Genomic DNA, 16,880 nt, shown 5'->3' on the forward strand with positions numbered 1-16,880 from the left:
CTGTGACAAAGCTTCCCCATTTCCCGAGGGCAGAAAATTCCAAGCAGCTACCCACCCTCTGCCGGGATGCACCAAGTCTAACTTCAGAGATATTTACTTTACAACTTAATTATTTCCTCTCTCTCTCTCTCTCTCTCTCTCTCCCTCTCCCTCTCCCTCTCCCTCTCCCTCTCCCTCTCCCTCTCCCTCTCCCTCTCCCTCTCCCTCTCCCTCTCCCTCTCCCTCTCCCTCTCCCTCTCTCTCTCTCACACATACACACCCACACAGATAAATTGACGTGTATAGTATTGGACTCTATTATGAATGAAAATATTCTCTGCCCTTTAGTCAAGTGTGAGCAATTTACTGATTGCACCAAAATCATAAGGTACTTTCAGGTGCATTCTCCGCCAAGAATGCGACTGCAGAAGTGGATTCAGACCTGTGGAATTGCTGTTCAGGTGGAAGTGCTAAAAGCACAGCGCTGGCCACCTGAAAGGGACAGCTGCACGGGAGGCGCCTCGGACTGCATTCCGACTCCTGTTCCTTTGGGATGTCAGTGCTGGGGTGGCTGGCGTGGGCTGCCCCTGCCCTGATGTCCTGCGCAGGAGGGGGCAGGGGCAGTAGGAAGTGGGGGGGGGGGGGGGCTGTTGGGCACTTGTCAGCTGATTGTCATCCCCTTAGCAATTGCTTTCAGGTGGCCTCATTCAGATGCCTGGGGGGGACCTGAGTGGTCTGGCGATGATCCCTCTTGGAGGAGGGTTACAAAGTTTGCCTTGCAGGCACCTCCTGCGCTTTCAGGTGGCCTCACGACAGCTGCATAGGAGGTATAATATGTGGTTTTACATCGGGGTATTTTGGCCACTTGAAAGTGCCTATAGATCCCATTGGTAAATCAGTGTCCTAACATTTACTCTTTTAAATGTTGCAGTACAGCAGTTTGTTATCTGAAGAACCAGTAGTTGGAAGAATGACCTGAGGGACTCTGTGTCGTGGTGGCAGGGTGTATTGTCAGTAGGTTCAGCAAGTTAATGAAGCCAGGACAATTAGATGTAGGTCATAAAAACTGACCTTACCTGAGATAACCACATTCTTTAAATGAGTGTTCAAAATGGAAGTAGTGTATTGTGAATAGGGGCAGGAGTAAAGCCATTTTGCTCCTCAAGTTGATTGTAACCTCAACACTGCATTCTAGCTTACTTCAATAATCTTCCCCCCACCCCCCCCCAACATTTATCAAGTATCTACTTTACTTTAAAATAGTCATGGGGCGTTGTGGTTAACATTACAGTGCCAGCAACTCGGGTTCAACTCCACCGCTGTCTGCAAGGAGTTTGTACGTTCTCCCTGTATCCGCATGGGTTTCCTTGCAGTGCTCTGGTTTCCTCCCATGTTCCAAAGATGCAGGGGGTTAGTGAGTTAATTGGTCACAAGGCTGTGCTTGGGCGGCACGGGCTCATGGGCCAGAAGGGCATTACTGTGCTGTATCTCCAAATTTAAATAAAATGATTCCGCTGCTCTTTAAGGAAGTGAGTTCCAGAAATTCAAAATCATCCGGGAGAAAAAAGAATGACCTCCTGTGTCTTAAATGAGCAGCCATTTATTTTTAAATTGTGGTTTTTTTATACTGTACTAAGTGAAGTTCATAAAGGTGAACCTGCTGTGCTCTATCCTTGAAGGGGCTCTACTTATTTATCCTGGTCTGGTTTCCAGTTCAATGTCATTTTTCCCTTTGTAACAAATGATTCATAATTCAATATCCTAACAAAATGAAAAGGAACAACTGTAGAAAAAAGCTAATGGCATGGTCTGTTACAATTTTGTACTTCACTCAGAATTGTATTTGTATCAGGCATTTTAAATATTAATTACTAAGTTTATCCATCACAGACCCATTCCTTTTTCTTAAACAAGTTGGTAATTGTTCTCAACTGGTAGTATTCAATACCTAAGTGTCTAACTGTGGCCATCGTTCTGCAAGAACTGAAGTTAATAGCTTGGAAGTCTGACGTTTTGGCATAGGTTTCTGTTTCAAAATTGGTAATGAGATGTGGAAAGTGAAATTTCATGATGACTTCTCTCCAATGACTCATCAAAAACTTTAGAATTTGACCTGTTTGTGTCACCTTGCAATAAACCCCGGAGGAAGTAGTGCATTGTGGCTAGTTTCTGGTTGCTAATTGTCAAAGACTGGGGCAGATAGCTTATTCCTTGGGGAAGGGGTTATTCCTTGTTGATTATTCCTTGGGGAAGGGATCAGGCCCAAAATGTCAGCAAATATATCTCTGCTTTATATGGAGTTCCTCCAGCAATTCAGTGTGTTTTTGCTAAAATTACAGCGTCTGCAGACTCTCTGTTTCACACAGACAGGACCACCCCAGAAAGACTGATGCACTGTGGTGACAGTAAGCAGACACAAGATTCAAAAGACTGAACAACAGGCTTTATTCTATATAAAGTCTTCTGCTGTAGTTAGCTGCAACTCCGTGTGACTGACCTTGAGGGACTGGATGTGGCTTATATCCCGGCGGATGATTGGCAGCCGACCGGGTGGGGCTTGGTCTATTCAGGTCGGTTGATTGACAGACGGGCAGGTGTGGTCTGCCCAAATGGGTTAAACTCCAGATTCCACTGACAAATCACGTGAAGATCCAAGCAGCGAACAAAAATGGTGGGACAGACAGCGCCCACAAATAGCATGGCTAGCTCCCTGCTAAAGGGGTTTTGTGCTTCATTTCTGTCAGTTCACGACTCAGCAGTTCGCTGTGGGCCCTGTCTGTGATACCAGCCCTGCTGTACATTGGAAGGAGGTGCATGCCTCACCCATTGCTTTACCTGCAGCCTCAGTCCTCTCATGCACTGAACTCTCATTAAGATCAAATTATCTTTATTTTTTGTTGACCTACATTGTGTAAACAGATGGCAGATGTGGGGCATAGGACACATAAACAGCGGTGCCACTAGCTTACTCTGGAGTCTTGTCCCAGTGTTAAAGCCATTCGCTCTGGTGCATGTAGATCCCAGAAGAAAGAAGTAAGAACACTAATAGTACAGGGCAAATGAACGATTTCACCAGCCTTTTCATAAGTTGGTGCTTCCCTATCTCTGTAGTCTCCACCTATCCCTTGCCGTACTCCTTGTTCTTTGCTCGCATCTCCTGTTTCGTCAAGCCAGTTGCTTGGGTTAAATGTTTTGCAACTCTTTCCATTATCCACACCACTGGTCCAGCATTTATGTTTGCCAAGTGCCGAGGGGCACAAAATGTGCAGCGTAGATGTGTTGTTGGTCAGGGTCCGGTAATTCCAGGCAAATGACCCATGTAATTTACTGGCATGTAGACAACATCAATGGCCAATGGACCAACGCTAACTCTAATGACATAACTGTGAAGTGGTGATGTGCCTCGTTGGCGTAACAACGGTGTGAGTGTGGGGGGCCTTGACGTTCAGCTCTCCTTGATAGTTGTATGATCCATGATATGTTGCTTAGCAGGGGGCTACTGTGGGGAAGACACCATATTAAAATCTGTTCTTTCTCATTGATTCTTGCAGATAAATGTGTTGACCATGGGAATACTGAAATCATTTGGAATCTTATCTATAGCACTACAGGAAACATTTGAGGCATCTATGGAACAGATCAGCTGGATTGGATCTATCATGTCATGTGTGCGATTAACTGCAGGTATCATTAATATTTAAACTATTGCCACATGATGTAAAATATGGTAAACAACTACTAGAACAAAAATTTACGTGGACCTGCTGACTCCAAGGCATTTTTGGTGTGTGCCTATCACCTTGGCTGTCTGTTTTCTCCTGTTATACACTGGAAATGTTTTTAAAATGTAGACATACAGCACGATAACAGGCCATTCACCCCATGAGCCTGTAGCACCCAATTTACACCCCATTAATCTACACCCCTGGTACATTTCGAATGGTGGGAGGAAACCAGAGTGCTCAGGGAAAACCCACCCAAACATGACACCTTACGAACAGCGTGGGATTCGAACCCCTGGTCCCGATCAATGGCACTGTAAAGGCATTGCGCTAACTACACTAACCATGCCTCCCTGTAGTGACCCCCAGTCACTTGAATGGCTCCATGGCTGAGGGATTTTCACACAGAATTAGGCCCTTTGGCCCAACTCTTCCAATCTGACCAAGTTGCTTACCTTGCCCAACCAAAACTCCACCATATTCCATCTGTGGTCCCAAACCTATTTGACTCTAAAGTGTTTGGTAATCCTAGATATTGAAGGCAGTTGACAGAGATTGTAGCAGGATCTTTATCAGTTGGGCGGATGGGCAGAGGAATGGTTGATGGAATTTAATACAGAGAAATGTGAGGTGTTGCACTTTGGGAGGTCTAACGTGGGGAGGACCTACACAGTGAATGGTAGGGATCTGGGGAGTGTGTAGAGCAGAGAGATCTGGGAGTACAGGTACACAGTACACTGAAATTAGCGTCACAGGTAAATAGAGTACTCAAAACAGCCTTCAGCACATTGGTGTTCATAAATCAGTGTTGAGGGCAGAAGTTGGGAGATCAAGTTGCAGTTGTGTAAGATGTTGGTGAAGCCCCATTTCGAGTTTTGTATTCATTTTGGGTGTCCGTGCTATCAGAAAGATACGGAGAAAATTTATGAGGATGTTGGCAGAACTTGGGGGCCTGAAATACAGGGAGAGGTTGAGCAGGAAAGGGGTTTATTCCGTGGAGTGGATGAGGGGTGACCTCACAGAGGTGTACAAAATCATGAGGAGAATAGATCAGGGGAACGCAGAGAGTCTTTTGTCCAGAGTCGGGGAATCAGTAATTAGAGGACATGAGGGGGGGAAGAGATGTAACATGAGCTGGAGGGGTAACCATTTTATACAGAGGGTGGTAGATGTATGGATTGGTCTGTAGGACGAGGTGGATGAGGCAGGTACTATTGCAATGCTTATGAAAAAAATTGAACAGATACCCTTGCTCCTCTCAACACATCTGAGCTTCCTTTAAATTCTACACATCTCTCCACATTCCCTTGATTTTGTTTTGCTGTTCCCTTTAAATTTACAAGTCCATTGGAAAATTTATTACTCTATTGTGTAACGTCTGGATAAAAATGAATCATATGTGTTTTGGAATATTAATTGAATTAACATGCATTGTCTACAAAATTTCTCATCTGGCATCAGAGTGCCAATGTGCAGGATTACCTAAGGGTAATTTAAAAGGAGTATCTATGTAAAATTAAGAGTGAGCCCTCAGCGATGTCCACTGCTGGCTAGCCTTGTGGAGTTGATAGATGGGCCGGGAGAGCTGCATTACATATCAGTGTAACTTGCCACTCACTGTCCTCCGAGTCTGAATATTGTAACATGAACACAAGTGTCACTGTTTCACAGTGTAGGGTCTGTTACTGCGCTGGAATTCAAATAACATGTTAACTGAGGACTTGTCTGCCCCCTCGTGGATACAAAAGATGCAACTGCTTTAATTCAGACCACTGGCGAAGTTATCCCCAATGCTCTGCCAATATTTGTCACTCAAACAATTTCAATAAAGTACCTGGCTGTTATCACATCGGGGTATGCCTGAGCTTGCAGTGCATACATTGGTTGCTTGATGACAACAAAGACTTCTTGGACCATAAAATTCCTGCAGAAATGTAATCCTTTTTATAAGACCAGTGGAAATGGTGGAGCATGTGAAAGATAATGAATATATTTGGGATGGTTTTGATATGAGAGCAAGAATAGGCTGGATGGGCTGAATAGGAATTAAACCAGTCTAGACCATCCATAGATGGAGCTGGCAACAATGCCAATTTTACTGGTGTCCAACCAGTCTCTGCTCCAGTGCACAATCCCACCATCTGGGATTTGCTGCTCCTGTTTCCGCCCATTAATGTTACCCAATAATAATTTTAAGAGGGATGCCAAAAAAAGGGAACATTTGTTCTCCAGCTCCCATCTCACCTTTGAAGTAGTGCCTCTGGGTTGAGACTGACATGCTTCCACAGTTCTGTAGGTTCTGAGCTGGGTAATGAAGTCAATGATGTGACTGCAGCCGCTTCCTCAGATGGGTTCGATAATGCTTGTTAGGTCAGGGCAATGAGTTGCTTGGAAGTCAGTGCATTCCTTCCACCACAACGTGGTCAGATTTCCCCGTGAACCTGGCCAAGTAAGTCAAGGTACCTTCTCGTTTGCTTTTCCTCCGCTTTGAGAGATCGTGGGCCAGGGAGCCCCATCAGTCAACGAGGATGTTTCATTGCTTCAAGCCAGGAGGAGGGCTTGTTTCCAAACAATGAGCTCTGTGGATTGAAGCCAATTAGAATGTAATTAGAGCATCAGTGTTGGGGTGTTGGCCTTGAGATCAATTAGTTTGCTTGACTTGGGGAATTTTGCAGTGACGACATTGCTGGTCCCAACTGGTGCTTTTGGATGGCTGCAGGTGGGCCTGTCTCAGAAGCGTTCAGGACAGTGCTGGGTTTAACATTCAAACATCCCTCCTGCACCGAAAGTGACTGTAAACTTCGTGACCGGTATCTCTCTTCATCAAGAGGTGACTGCTGGAGGAGGAGTCACGTGATGGAGTAGTGGCCGGTCAGGGAACTCCAGCCCTCTCCAGAAAAGTTAAAAAAAGATAGAGAAAAAGCAAAGGCACAAACTTAAAAACCAAAACAAAGTGAAAGTAAAAGTGTGGAGAAAATGGCAGCGAAGAAAGAAAAACCAAAAACAACGGGAAGAAAAGAAGAAGGAAAGACGTCGGAAGAAGAAGGTGAAGGCCTTACCTGTACGAAGAGGCCCATCGCGGAGAGAGAGGCCCGCTCCCACAGGTCAGTGGAAGTCCTGGGCTCGGGACTACAAAAATGGCTCGCAGAGCCGAGTAAAAGTGCGCAACCGCGCATGTGCAAGGAGTCGCGCATGCGCGATGCGCATGAAAAAAAACACACTGACGGGAGGGGGGAACAGCTGCAGAGTTGATCTCCACAGCTGAGAGAGACACCTGCAGCACAGCAACAGGTGCAGAACACAGACAATAACGACAACAAGAAAGAAGAGGATAAAAAGAAAACAAGGAAACAACAGATGGTCAACCCAGAGGAAGAAGAAGAAGAAGAAGAACAGAAAGAAGTGGAAGAAGAAGAGAAAGGCAAGACAATGGATCTATCTTTTTTTAAAGAATATATAGAATCAGTGAAAGAATGGCAATTACAAGAATTTAATGAGATAAAAAGAAGAATTAAGAATGCAGAAGAAAAAATGAATAAAATGGAAATGGCCATATCAGAGTTAGGAAAAAGAGTGGAAAATATGGAAAAACGAGAAACATTTGTAGATATGGAAGTAAAAGACTTAAAAGAGAAATTAGAAGAATCTAATAAAAAAGCTAAAGAGGCACAGGATCTGTTAGCTCAGAAGATAGATATAATAGAAAACTATAATAGAAGAAATAATATAAAGATAGTGGGCCTTAAGGAAGATGAAGAAGGCAAAAATATGAGAGAATTTATAAAAGATTGGATCCCCAGGGTCCTGGGAAGACCAGAATTACAGGAAGAAATGGAAATAGAGAAGGCACATAGAACTTTAGCCCCGAAACCACAACCGCAGCAAAAACCAAGATCCATTTTAGTAAAATTCTTAAGATATATAACAAGAGAAAATATATTGGAGAAAGCAATGAAGAAAGTAAGAGAGGACAAAAAGCCACTGGAATATAAAGATCAAAAAATTTTTTTCTATCCAGACATAAGTTTTGAACTCCTGAAGAAGAGGAAGGAGTTCAATACAGCGAAAACGATCTTATGGAAAAAAGGATATAAGTTTATGTTAAGGTACCCAGCGGTACTTAAAATAGTTATTCCAGGGCAACAAAACAGACTATTCTCGGATCCAGAGGAAGCAAGGAAATTTGCAGAACAACTACAAAACAAGCAGAGAGATGAAGACATGTAATAAGAGTAAAAATGACCACGATCTATATGTATGTGTGTAAAGGGGTATATGTGTGTATATGTATATATAGTGTGCATACATGAATGTATCCATATTTAGAGGAAAATATATAGAGTATAGACAAGAATTAATAAGGGAGGGAAATGGAATAGAGGGAATAAGGAGGGAATTAAAAGAGTGACCTTTGTTACATATGAAAATTGAAATCTTTTCTGGGGGGGGCTGGGTGGGGAGGAGTTACGGTCACTGCAAAATCAGCTGACGTTTGCGAGTGAATTCGCAAATCCAAATGGAGAGGGGAGATGTGGTTGTCCGACAAGGGATAAAGGACATCTCAGGATGGGGAGGGGAGAATGGGGTTAAAGAAGTTTTAAATAGGAGAATAAGGAAAATGTTTGATGTTTTAGAAATGTTGTCTTATAAAGTGTTCAAAACAAGAAAGCAGAAATGGATAAGAAGGAAAGGTGATGATGGAGAAACGGAAAGGGAAGATAAACAAAGTATAAAATGGCTACGCTAAACTATATGACTTTAAATATTAACGGAATACATAACCAAATTAAAAGGAAGAAACTGCTAAATTTACTGAAAAAAGAAAAAATTGATATAGCATTTGTGCAAGAAACACATTTAACTGAATTGGAGCACAAGAAATTAAAGAGAGATTGGGTAGGACACGTAACAGCAGCGTCGTATAATTCAAAAGCAAGAGGAGTAGCTATATTAATTAGTAAAAATGTGCCAATTAAAATAGAAGAGGAAATAATAGATCCAGCAGGGAGATATGTAATGATAAAATGTCAGATATATTCGGAGTTTTGGAATCTACTCAATGTATATTCACCTAACGAAGAAGATCAAAAGTTTATGCAAGATATTTTTTTGAAGATAGCAGATACGCAAGGGAATATATTAATAGGAGGGGATTTCAACCTGAATTTGGATTCAAATATGGACAAAACTGGGAAAAAAATTAACAGAAAGAACAAAGTAACCAAATTTATAATTAAATTGATGGAAGAAATGCAACTTTTGGATATATGGAGGAAACAACACCCAAAGGAAAAGGCATATTCATATTACTCGGCTAGACATAAAACATACTCAAGAATAGACCTATTTTTGTTATCAGCTCGTATGCAAGATAGAGTAAGAAAAACAGAATATAAAGATAGAATATTATCGGACCATTCACCCTTAATATTGACAGTAAAGTTAGAGGACATCCCTCCAAGAATGTATAGATGGAGATTAAACTCCATGTTACTCAAAAGGCAGGATTTTAGAGAATTCATTGAAAGACAAATTAAAATGTATTTTGAAATAAATACGGAATCAGTGAAAGATAAGTTTATACTATGGGATGCAATGAAAGCGTTCATTAGAGGGCAAATAATGAGTTATGTAACCAAGATGAAGAAGGACTATAATCACGAAACAGAGCAGTTGGAAAGGGAAATAGTAAATATAGAAAAAGAATTAGCCATGAAGGAAGATACAACTAAAAGAAGAGAATTGGCAGATAAAAAAAAATGAAACACTACAAACATATAAGGTGGAGAAGAATATAATGAAGACAAAACAGAAATATTATGAACTAGGAGAAAAAACGCACAAAATTCTAGCATGGCAGCTTAAGACAGAACAAGCTAAGAAAATGCTATTGGCATCAAGGAAAAAAGACAAACAAATCACATATAATCCAAAGGAGATCAAGGAAAACTTTAGAGAATTCTATGAACAATTATACCAAACTGAAAACGAAGGGAAAGAAGGGAACATAGATGAATTTCTAACTAAAATTGAACTACCAAAATTACAAATGGAGGAACAAAATTAATTAACAGAACCATTTGAAATAGTAGAAATACAAGAGATAATAAAAAAATTACCAAATAATAAAACACCAGGAGAGGATGGATTCCCAATAGAATTCTATAAAACATTTAAAGATTTATTAATTCCTCCCCTCCTGGAAGTAATCAACCAGATTGATAAAACACAAAGCTTACCAGATTCATGTAAAACAGCAATAATTACAGTAATACTAAAGCAAGGGAAAGATCCACTCGCACCAGCATCATATAGACCAATATCATTACTTAACACAGATTATAATATAATAGCTAAACTATTAGCAAACAGATTAGCAGAGTATGTACCGAAAATGGTAAATCTAGACCAAACTTGATTTATTAAAAAAAGACGCACAACAGACAATATTTGTAAATTTATTAATTTAATTCATGCAGTAGAAGGGAGTAAAGCGCCAACAGTAGCAGTTGCTTTAGACGCAGAGAAGGCCTTTGACAGAGTAGAATGGAATTATTTATTCAAAGTATTGCAAAAAATTCAGTTTACCAGAGAAGTATATTAATTGGATTAAAGCATTATATAAGGGGCCATTGGTGAAAGTGACAGTAAATGGATATATATCAAAGCAATTTAACTTAAGCAGGTCAACACGGCAGGGATGCCCACTATCACCTTTATTGTTCGCGTTAGCTATAGAACCACTTGCAGAATTGATAAGAACAGAAAATAATATAAAAGGGATAAAAATAAAAGACAAGGAATATAAAATTAGTTTATTTGCGGATGATGTTATAGTATACTTAACAGAACCAGAACTATCAATAAAAGAATTATTTCAGAAATTGAAGGAATATGGAGAAGTTTCGGGTTACAAGATTAATGTAAATAAAAGTGAAGCAATGCCAATGAATAATGCGGATTTCTCAAAATTTAAGAAGGAATCACCATTCAGATGGCAAATGCAAGCAATAAGATACCTAGGTATACAAATAAATAAAAATCTCGGCCAACTATATAAACTCAATTATTATCCACTAATGAAAAAATTACAGGATGATTTAGAGCATTGGAAAGATTTACCACTAACACTAATAGGAAGGATAAACTGTATTAAAATGATCATTTTCCCAAGGATATTATACCTATTTCAGGCATTGCCAATTCAAGGAGTTAAAGAAAATAATAAGGAAATTTTTATGGAAAGGGGGGAAACCGAGGATAGCACTAGATAAATTAACAGAATGGTATAAACAAGGAGGCTTACAACTGCCAAACTTTAAAAATTATTATAGAGCCGCACAATTAAGATACCTATCAGATTTTTATCAAACAAGGGAAAAGCCAGATTGGACTAGATTAGAATTAGATAAAATAGGGGAAAAGATACCTGAACACATATTATATAAATGGGATGAAAAATTGGTACAACATAGAAGTTCTCCAGTATTACGTCATCTACTCAATATTTGGAAAAAGATTCATGTAGAAAGGAATAAAACAAATTATCAATTACCAAAACTAATATTGACGCAAAATAAGTTACTCCCTTTTACAATAGATAACCTTTCCTTTAGAGAATGGGAGAAAAAAGGGATCAAAAGAATAGAAAATTGTTTTTCAGGAAATAGACTATTATCCTTTGAACAAATGAAAGATAAATACAATATAACTCAAGATACAGTGCTGGCATATTACCAATTGAGATCTTACTTGAAGGACAAATTAGGAAGCAGTCTGAGTTTACCAGAGGGAAGTAACTTTGAATATGTGATTACAGATACAATGATAATCAAAAGATTTATAACAAATATGTATATTAAACTGCAAGAAAAGGAGAATGAGGAAACAAATGGTAAAACTAAACAAAAATGGGAACAAGATTTAAATATAAAGATAAAAAAGGAAACGGGAGAAGTTATGTTCTGGAACGATGAGAAATGCAATAAATATGAGGTTACGTATGATACAATATAACTGGATACACAGGCTATACATTACACCTCAAAAGTTAAATAAATGGGACCCAACAGTATCTGATAGATGTTTTCGATGTAAAAAAGAAATGGGAACAACAATTCATGCAATCTGGACATGTGAGAAAATAGAAAAATTTTGGGAAGATCTAAACCAAATATTAAATAAAATTACAGAAAACAATATACCAAAGAATCCAGAGATCTTCCTCCAAAGTAACATAAAAAACAAAGAATTTGGAATTGATTTGGATGGTGCACAAAAAAGTTTTGTTAAGATAGCTCTAGCCGTAGCAAAAAAATGTATTATGTCAACCTGGAAATTGGAAGATAATTTGAAAATACAACAATGGTATATAGAAATGAATAAATGTATTTCATTAGAAAAAATAACATAATTTAAGAAATAACATTGAAATATTTGAACAAATATGGGAGCCTTACATGAAACACAATAGAGAAAACCTACCGGGGACATTCACTACCTAAATTAACGAAAGGAGAAGGAAATGAAAAGAATTGACTCAGTGGAATTTCTTGTTTATTTTTATTGAATGACAACATTGTTTGACTGGTTTAATGTATCCTAGATTTTGTACTTTAAATGGACGGGAGGGGGGAGGTAGGGTGGGTGGGATGGGAGGAGGGGGGGGGGGGAGAAAATGGCACTGTATATATTTGAAAAGGAAAAAGTATGTATCATGGTTAATGTGGTTTATGGTGTGAAAAATAAAATTTTAATAAAAAAAAAGGTGACTGCTTATACCAGAGAACTGATCCATGCTTTCAGAGATCTTAATGTTGCGGAGCAATGTGAACAAATTAACAAGAACTAACATATATTGTGAAAAAAATGCCACAAGATTTTTACTTGTCACTGAGCTGACTCGGTATGAATAATTTAAAATATAATCAAAATGGGACATGTTAAAGATTCAGGGGGATTTAAAAGACTCTTAGATAGGCACATGGATGTAAGAAAAATAGAGAGTTGTGGGTGAGTGGTTGAAAAAGGTTAGATGGTTGTGGAGTCGGGTTGACAATGCATTGTGGTCTGAAGAGCCTGTACTGTGCAATTGTGTACATTTTATTCCTTTTTCTGCCAATCTTGATGGAGTTCCTGCCCACATTAGATTAACCTCTGGTTTATTGTCCAAAGGACCATTTCACATCGAGGTCTAGCTATTCCATGATGGGAGATAGGGTAAAAGCCAAGTCGCTCTGCACTCGCTGGATAACCATCAGGGTTAAATCAGCCCTGATTTTCACGCACTGGTCCCAGGCCTCTTCTCAAACACACAGTGTTTGTTAACACAACTCCATGCAAAACATGAAATGTTACTTTTCCATGTGAACAATCAATTTACTAGCTTTTCATTGGATAGGGTGAGGGGGTGGTGGGGTACATAGGCAGAGCTGGTAGAACCGCTGCCTCGCAGCTTCAGGGTTCAGTTCTGACCTTTGGCGCTGTCTGTCTGCATATTCCGCACTTGTCCGTGTGGTTTTACAGTTTCCTTTGAGGGCTCTGGTGTCTTCCTATATCCCAAGCATGTGGGGTGATATTGTAACTTGGCCACAGTAAATTAATCACTTGAAGGTGAGTGGGAGTGAGGGCAAGTTGATGGCATATGGGGAAAATAAAATGGGGCTGGTGTAAATGGGTGGTTGGGGGGTCATCACGGATTTGGTGGGCTGAATGGCCTGTATAGCTCTGTCTAAAACACTGTATCGACTATGAATTTAAAATTTAAAATTAGACATACAGCATGGTAACAAGCCCTTCCAGCCTTCGAGCTCATGCAACCCAATTAACCTACCACCCCAGTATGTTTTGAAGGGTGGGAAGAAACTGGAACAGCAGGAGGAAACCCACGGAGACACAGAGAGAACGTTACAGACCGCTCCGGATTCAAACCCAAGCTCTAATGGTTGTTATGCTTACCGTGCCTCTCGTGGTATTCAGAATGGCAGTATATTCTGTTGCCCGTAAGGCCGATTCCTGCTTTTCTTACTAATATTGTGCACCATTCATGGAGTGGGAGGAGACATCACTGTACGTTCAACAACGAACACTGCCAATGGAAGTAAATCTGATTCACGAATGGTAAGAAAGCAAGAACAGCTTGCATTTGCAAACTGCCTTTCATATCCCTTTCAGAGCATCCTGAGGAACTTCTCCAGCCGAGGAAGACCACTCAAGGCGTGGTCACAGTGGTTCTGTTAGTGATGTAGCAGCTTATTGCTCACAGAAAGCTTCCCCCAATAGCAGCAGGGTAATGACCAGATCTTCTCTTTTCTAAATGTTGATTGGGGGGATAAATATTAGGCAGGACAAATCACCTTTTAACGCAACAATTGGGATTTTGAACATGCGCCTGAGAGACGCATTCTTATTCAGCACTTTTAACTTTTAACAGTCCTGCGCTGGACTGTCATTGTGTTCAAGATAGGCCTTGAATCAGAGTGAGAAGATCATAAAGCAGATTTAAAAACCAGCAATTGTTCTCACCCTTTACTTTGGACGTTTGTCGTGTATCTGTTCCAGGTCCAGTTGCCGCAATATTCTGCGCAAAGATTGGCGAGAAGCAGACTGGAATTCTGGGAGGTGCCATGGTCTCCACAGGATTGTTCTTGAGCTCTTTTGTTGAACAAATTGCCTTTCTCTATGTTAGCCTTGGCTTATTGACAGGTGAGTGTGTTATTGTGCAGAGCTTTAATAATCAGTCCAGTTTTCCCTCAGTGAACCATTTTGCAAGGATTCATTCTTCCAAGTAATTGCTTTTGTCTCTAATGTTACCCAATAATAATTTTAAGAGGGATGTCAAAAAAAAGGAACATTTGTTCTCCAGCTCCCATCTCACCTTTGAAGCAGTGCCTCTGGGTTGAGACTGACATGCTTCCACAGTTCTGTAGGTTCTGAGCTAGGCAGTGAAGTCAATGTCGGAGAAATGCTCTTTATACAGCCTTTACTTTCTTCTTTCCTTCCTTTTGCATTATTAGATGATTTTTTTCCAAAAAGCTACATACAATTTAGAATATGAATTATGGATATGATTTACATTTTATATATGTTAGTGACATACGGATTGGCTTATTTATGTAACTGTCAATACTATCTTGTTGAATTGTACCTTTTTTTGTTTGTACAAGTTCTTTATTAAAATGAATAAAAATATTTTTAAAAGAAGAGACCAACATCACGGTAACGGGCCATTTTGGCTCACAAGTGTGTCCTGCCCAATTTACACCCCATTAACCTACACCCCTGGGAGGAAACCGGAGCCCCCAAGGAAGACCCATGCAAACAAGACAGTGCGGGAGTCGAACCCGGTTCTGATCACTGCCCTGACCACTATGCCAACCATGCCCCCACCTCACCCCCGGACAGTTCATTCCTGCTGTTCCATCTTCCCTTTCCTCCTGGGGGTTGTCCTGTGCCATGCCACATTCTTGAGGCTTTGGGAGTCCGTGAGAGTCAAACCCCTTCCATTTCACCCCACAGAAAAAACTTCTAGTTATTTTGAGCGGGCATGTAAATAGAAAAGCCCTTCTGCAGGGAATGTAATAAATTTGACACAAATCCTAATTGAGGAGAGGTGATCATTTTAACAACAGACAGACACAGATAGAGACCAGAAACATTGTTGGGGGATGCAGCCATTATGTTGGTGGCTACAACCATTATGTTGGGGAACATTGGGGGGGGGGGGGGGGGAAATTCAGCCATTATGTTGGGTATGCAGCCATTATGTTGGGGGATGCAGCCATTATCTTGCAGGATACAGCCATTATGTTGGGGGGATATTAGGGTTGAAACCATTATATTGAGGAATATTGGGGGGTTGGGGATGCAGCCATTTTGTTGGGGGGATGTTGGGTGATGTTAGTGGATGCAACCATTATGTTGGGAAATGTTTGGGGATGCAGCCATTATGTTTTGGGATATTGGGGGGATGCAGCCATTATGTTGGGGGAATGTTGGGAATGCATCCATTATGTTGGGGGATTTGGGGGATGCAGCCATTATGTTGGTGGGATGTTGGGGGATGCATCCATTATGTGGGGGATGCATCCATTATGTCAGGGGATGTTGGTGGATGGAGCCATAATGTTGGGGATGCAGCCATTATGTTGGGAAATATTGGGGGATGCAGCCATTATGTTCATGTGATGTTGCGAGATGCAGCCATTATGTTGGGGGGATGTTGGGGGATGCAGCCATTATGTTGAGGAATGTTGGGGGATGCAGCCATTCCCTCGGGGTTTGCCCCTCAGCTGTATAATGATCTGACCTCTGCTGGTGAGGCAATCAGTTCTTCAGGTAAGGAACCAACTGCTGGATGCTTGTAGAAATCCATGAGCATAACTTCCTTAATTGTTCTTTGCAGGATGTGGTTTTGCTTTTCTGTCCCAGGCCGCAGCTCTCAATACAACTAGATACTTCCGTAGGAAGTTAACTACTGCTTGCGCCATTTCTCGCTCAGGTACGGGGGTGACCTTTGCCCTGGCTCCATTCCTTCAGTACCTTCTCAATGAATATGACTGGCAAGGTAGGTAGCCAAACAAATCCTCATTGCCACTGAACTCATATACCATTAAAACTTGTATTTGCATATGGTATGCATTTATTTGATACTCTAGCATAATGATATACCTCAAGGCTTTAATCAACAGTGGTGTCAAGTGGTAATGTCAAATTAAAGATTGCTGATACTTTCATTGTTTGCCAGTCCCAAGCTCACTCGCCATTGGGATGTTTCCTCTTCCAAGACTTAAAACTCCCCATTTGTGGCTGAAATGGTTTAAAACTTAAACTTGGAGTGGCGGGGGTGGGGCAAGGGGAGGTTGCTGTTAGGAAACGTTTTCACCCCACTTCTCAGAAATCTCTCACTCTATGGGGGCCATTTTGGAAAGTGGGGCTCCTGGTATAAAGCTGTACCAGTCAGATACATGGGTGGATGAACTGCTGTTGTACCCTTGGGAAAAACATTTGCCTTCTGTAAGCTCATGCACAGGAAGGAAACAGGCCAGGTGTGTGGGCTGTGACCTTGTGAAGTTACCCTTGTACTTTAAACCCACTTGAACCCCCTGAATTAGATCATAGGGGTTCCTGAATATCCATTACATCTTTAATGATACACTGCAGGCAACTCATCCAAGATGT

The 16,880-nt window shown here is 40.8% G+C and overlaps 1 protein-coding gene across 2 annotated transcripts in view; it reads left to right on the forward strand.

Annotated features, from left to right (window-relative positions):
• The window catches only part of LOC138763022 (monocarboxylate transporter 5-like), a 68,473-nt gene that overhangs the window by 33,851 nt on the left and 17,742 nt on the right, over nt 1-16,880 (forward strand). For both annotated transcript variants that reach the window (XM_069936525.1, XM_069936526.1), the window contains 3 exons: nt 3,531-3,663; nt 14,262-14,405; nt 16,105-16,266. In XM_069936525.1, the coding sequence (XP_069792626.1) occupies nt 3,531-3,663; nt 14,262-14,405; nt 16,105-16,266 (439 nt within the window). The remainder of the gene's footprint in view (nt 1-3,530; nt 3,664-14,261; nt 14,406-16,104; nt 16,267-16,880) is intronic.

This window comes from Narcine bancroftii, chromosome 5 (genome assembly GCF_036971445.1).
Source record: "Narcine bancroftii isolate sNarBan1 chromosome 5, sNarBan1.hap1, whole genome shotgun sequence".
NCBI classification, from domain to species: Eukaryota; Metazoa; Chordata; class Chondrichthyes; order Torpediniformes; family Narcinidae; genus Narcine; species Narcine bancroftii.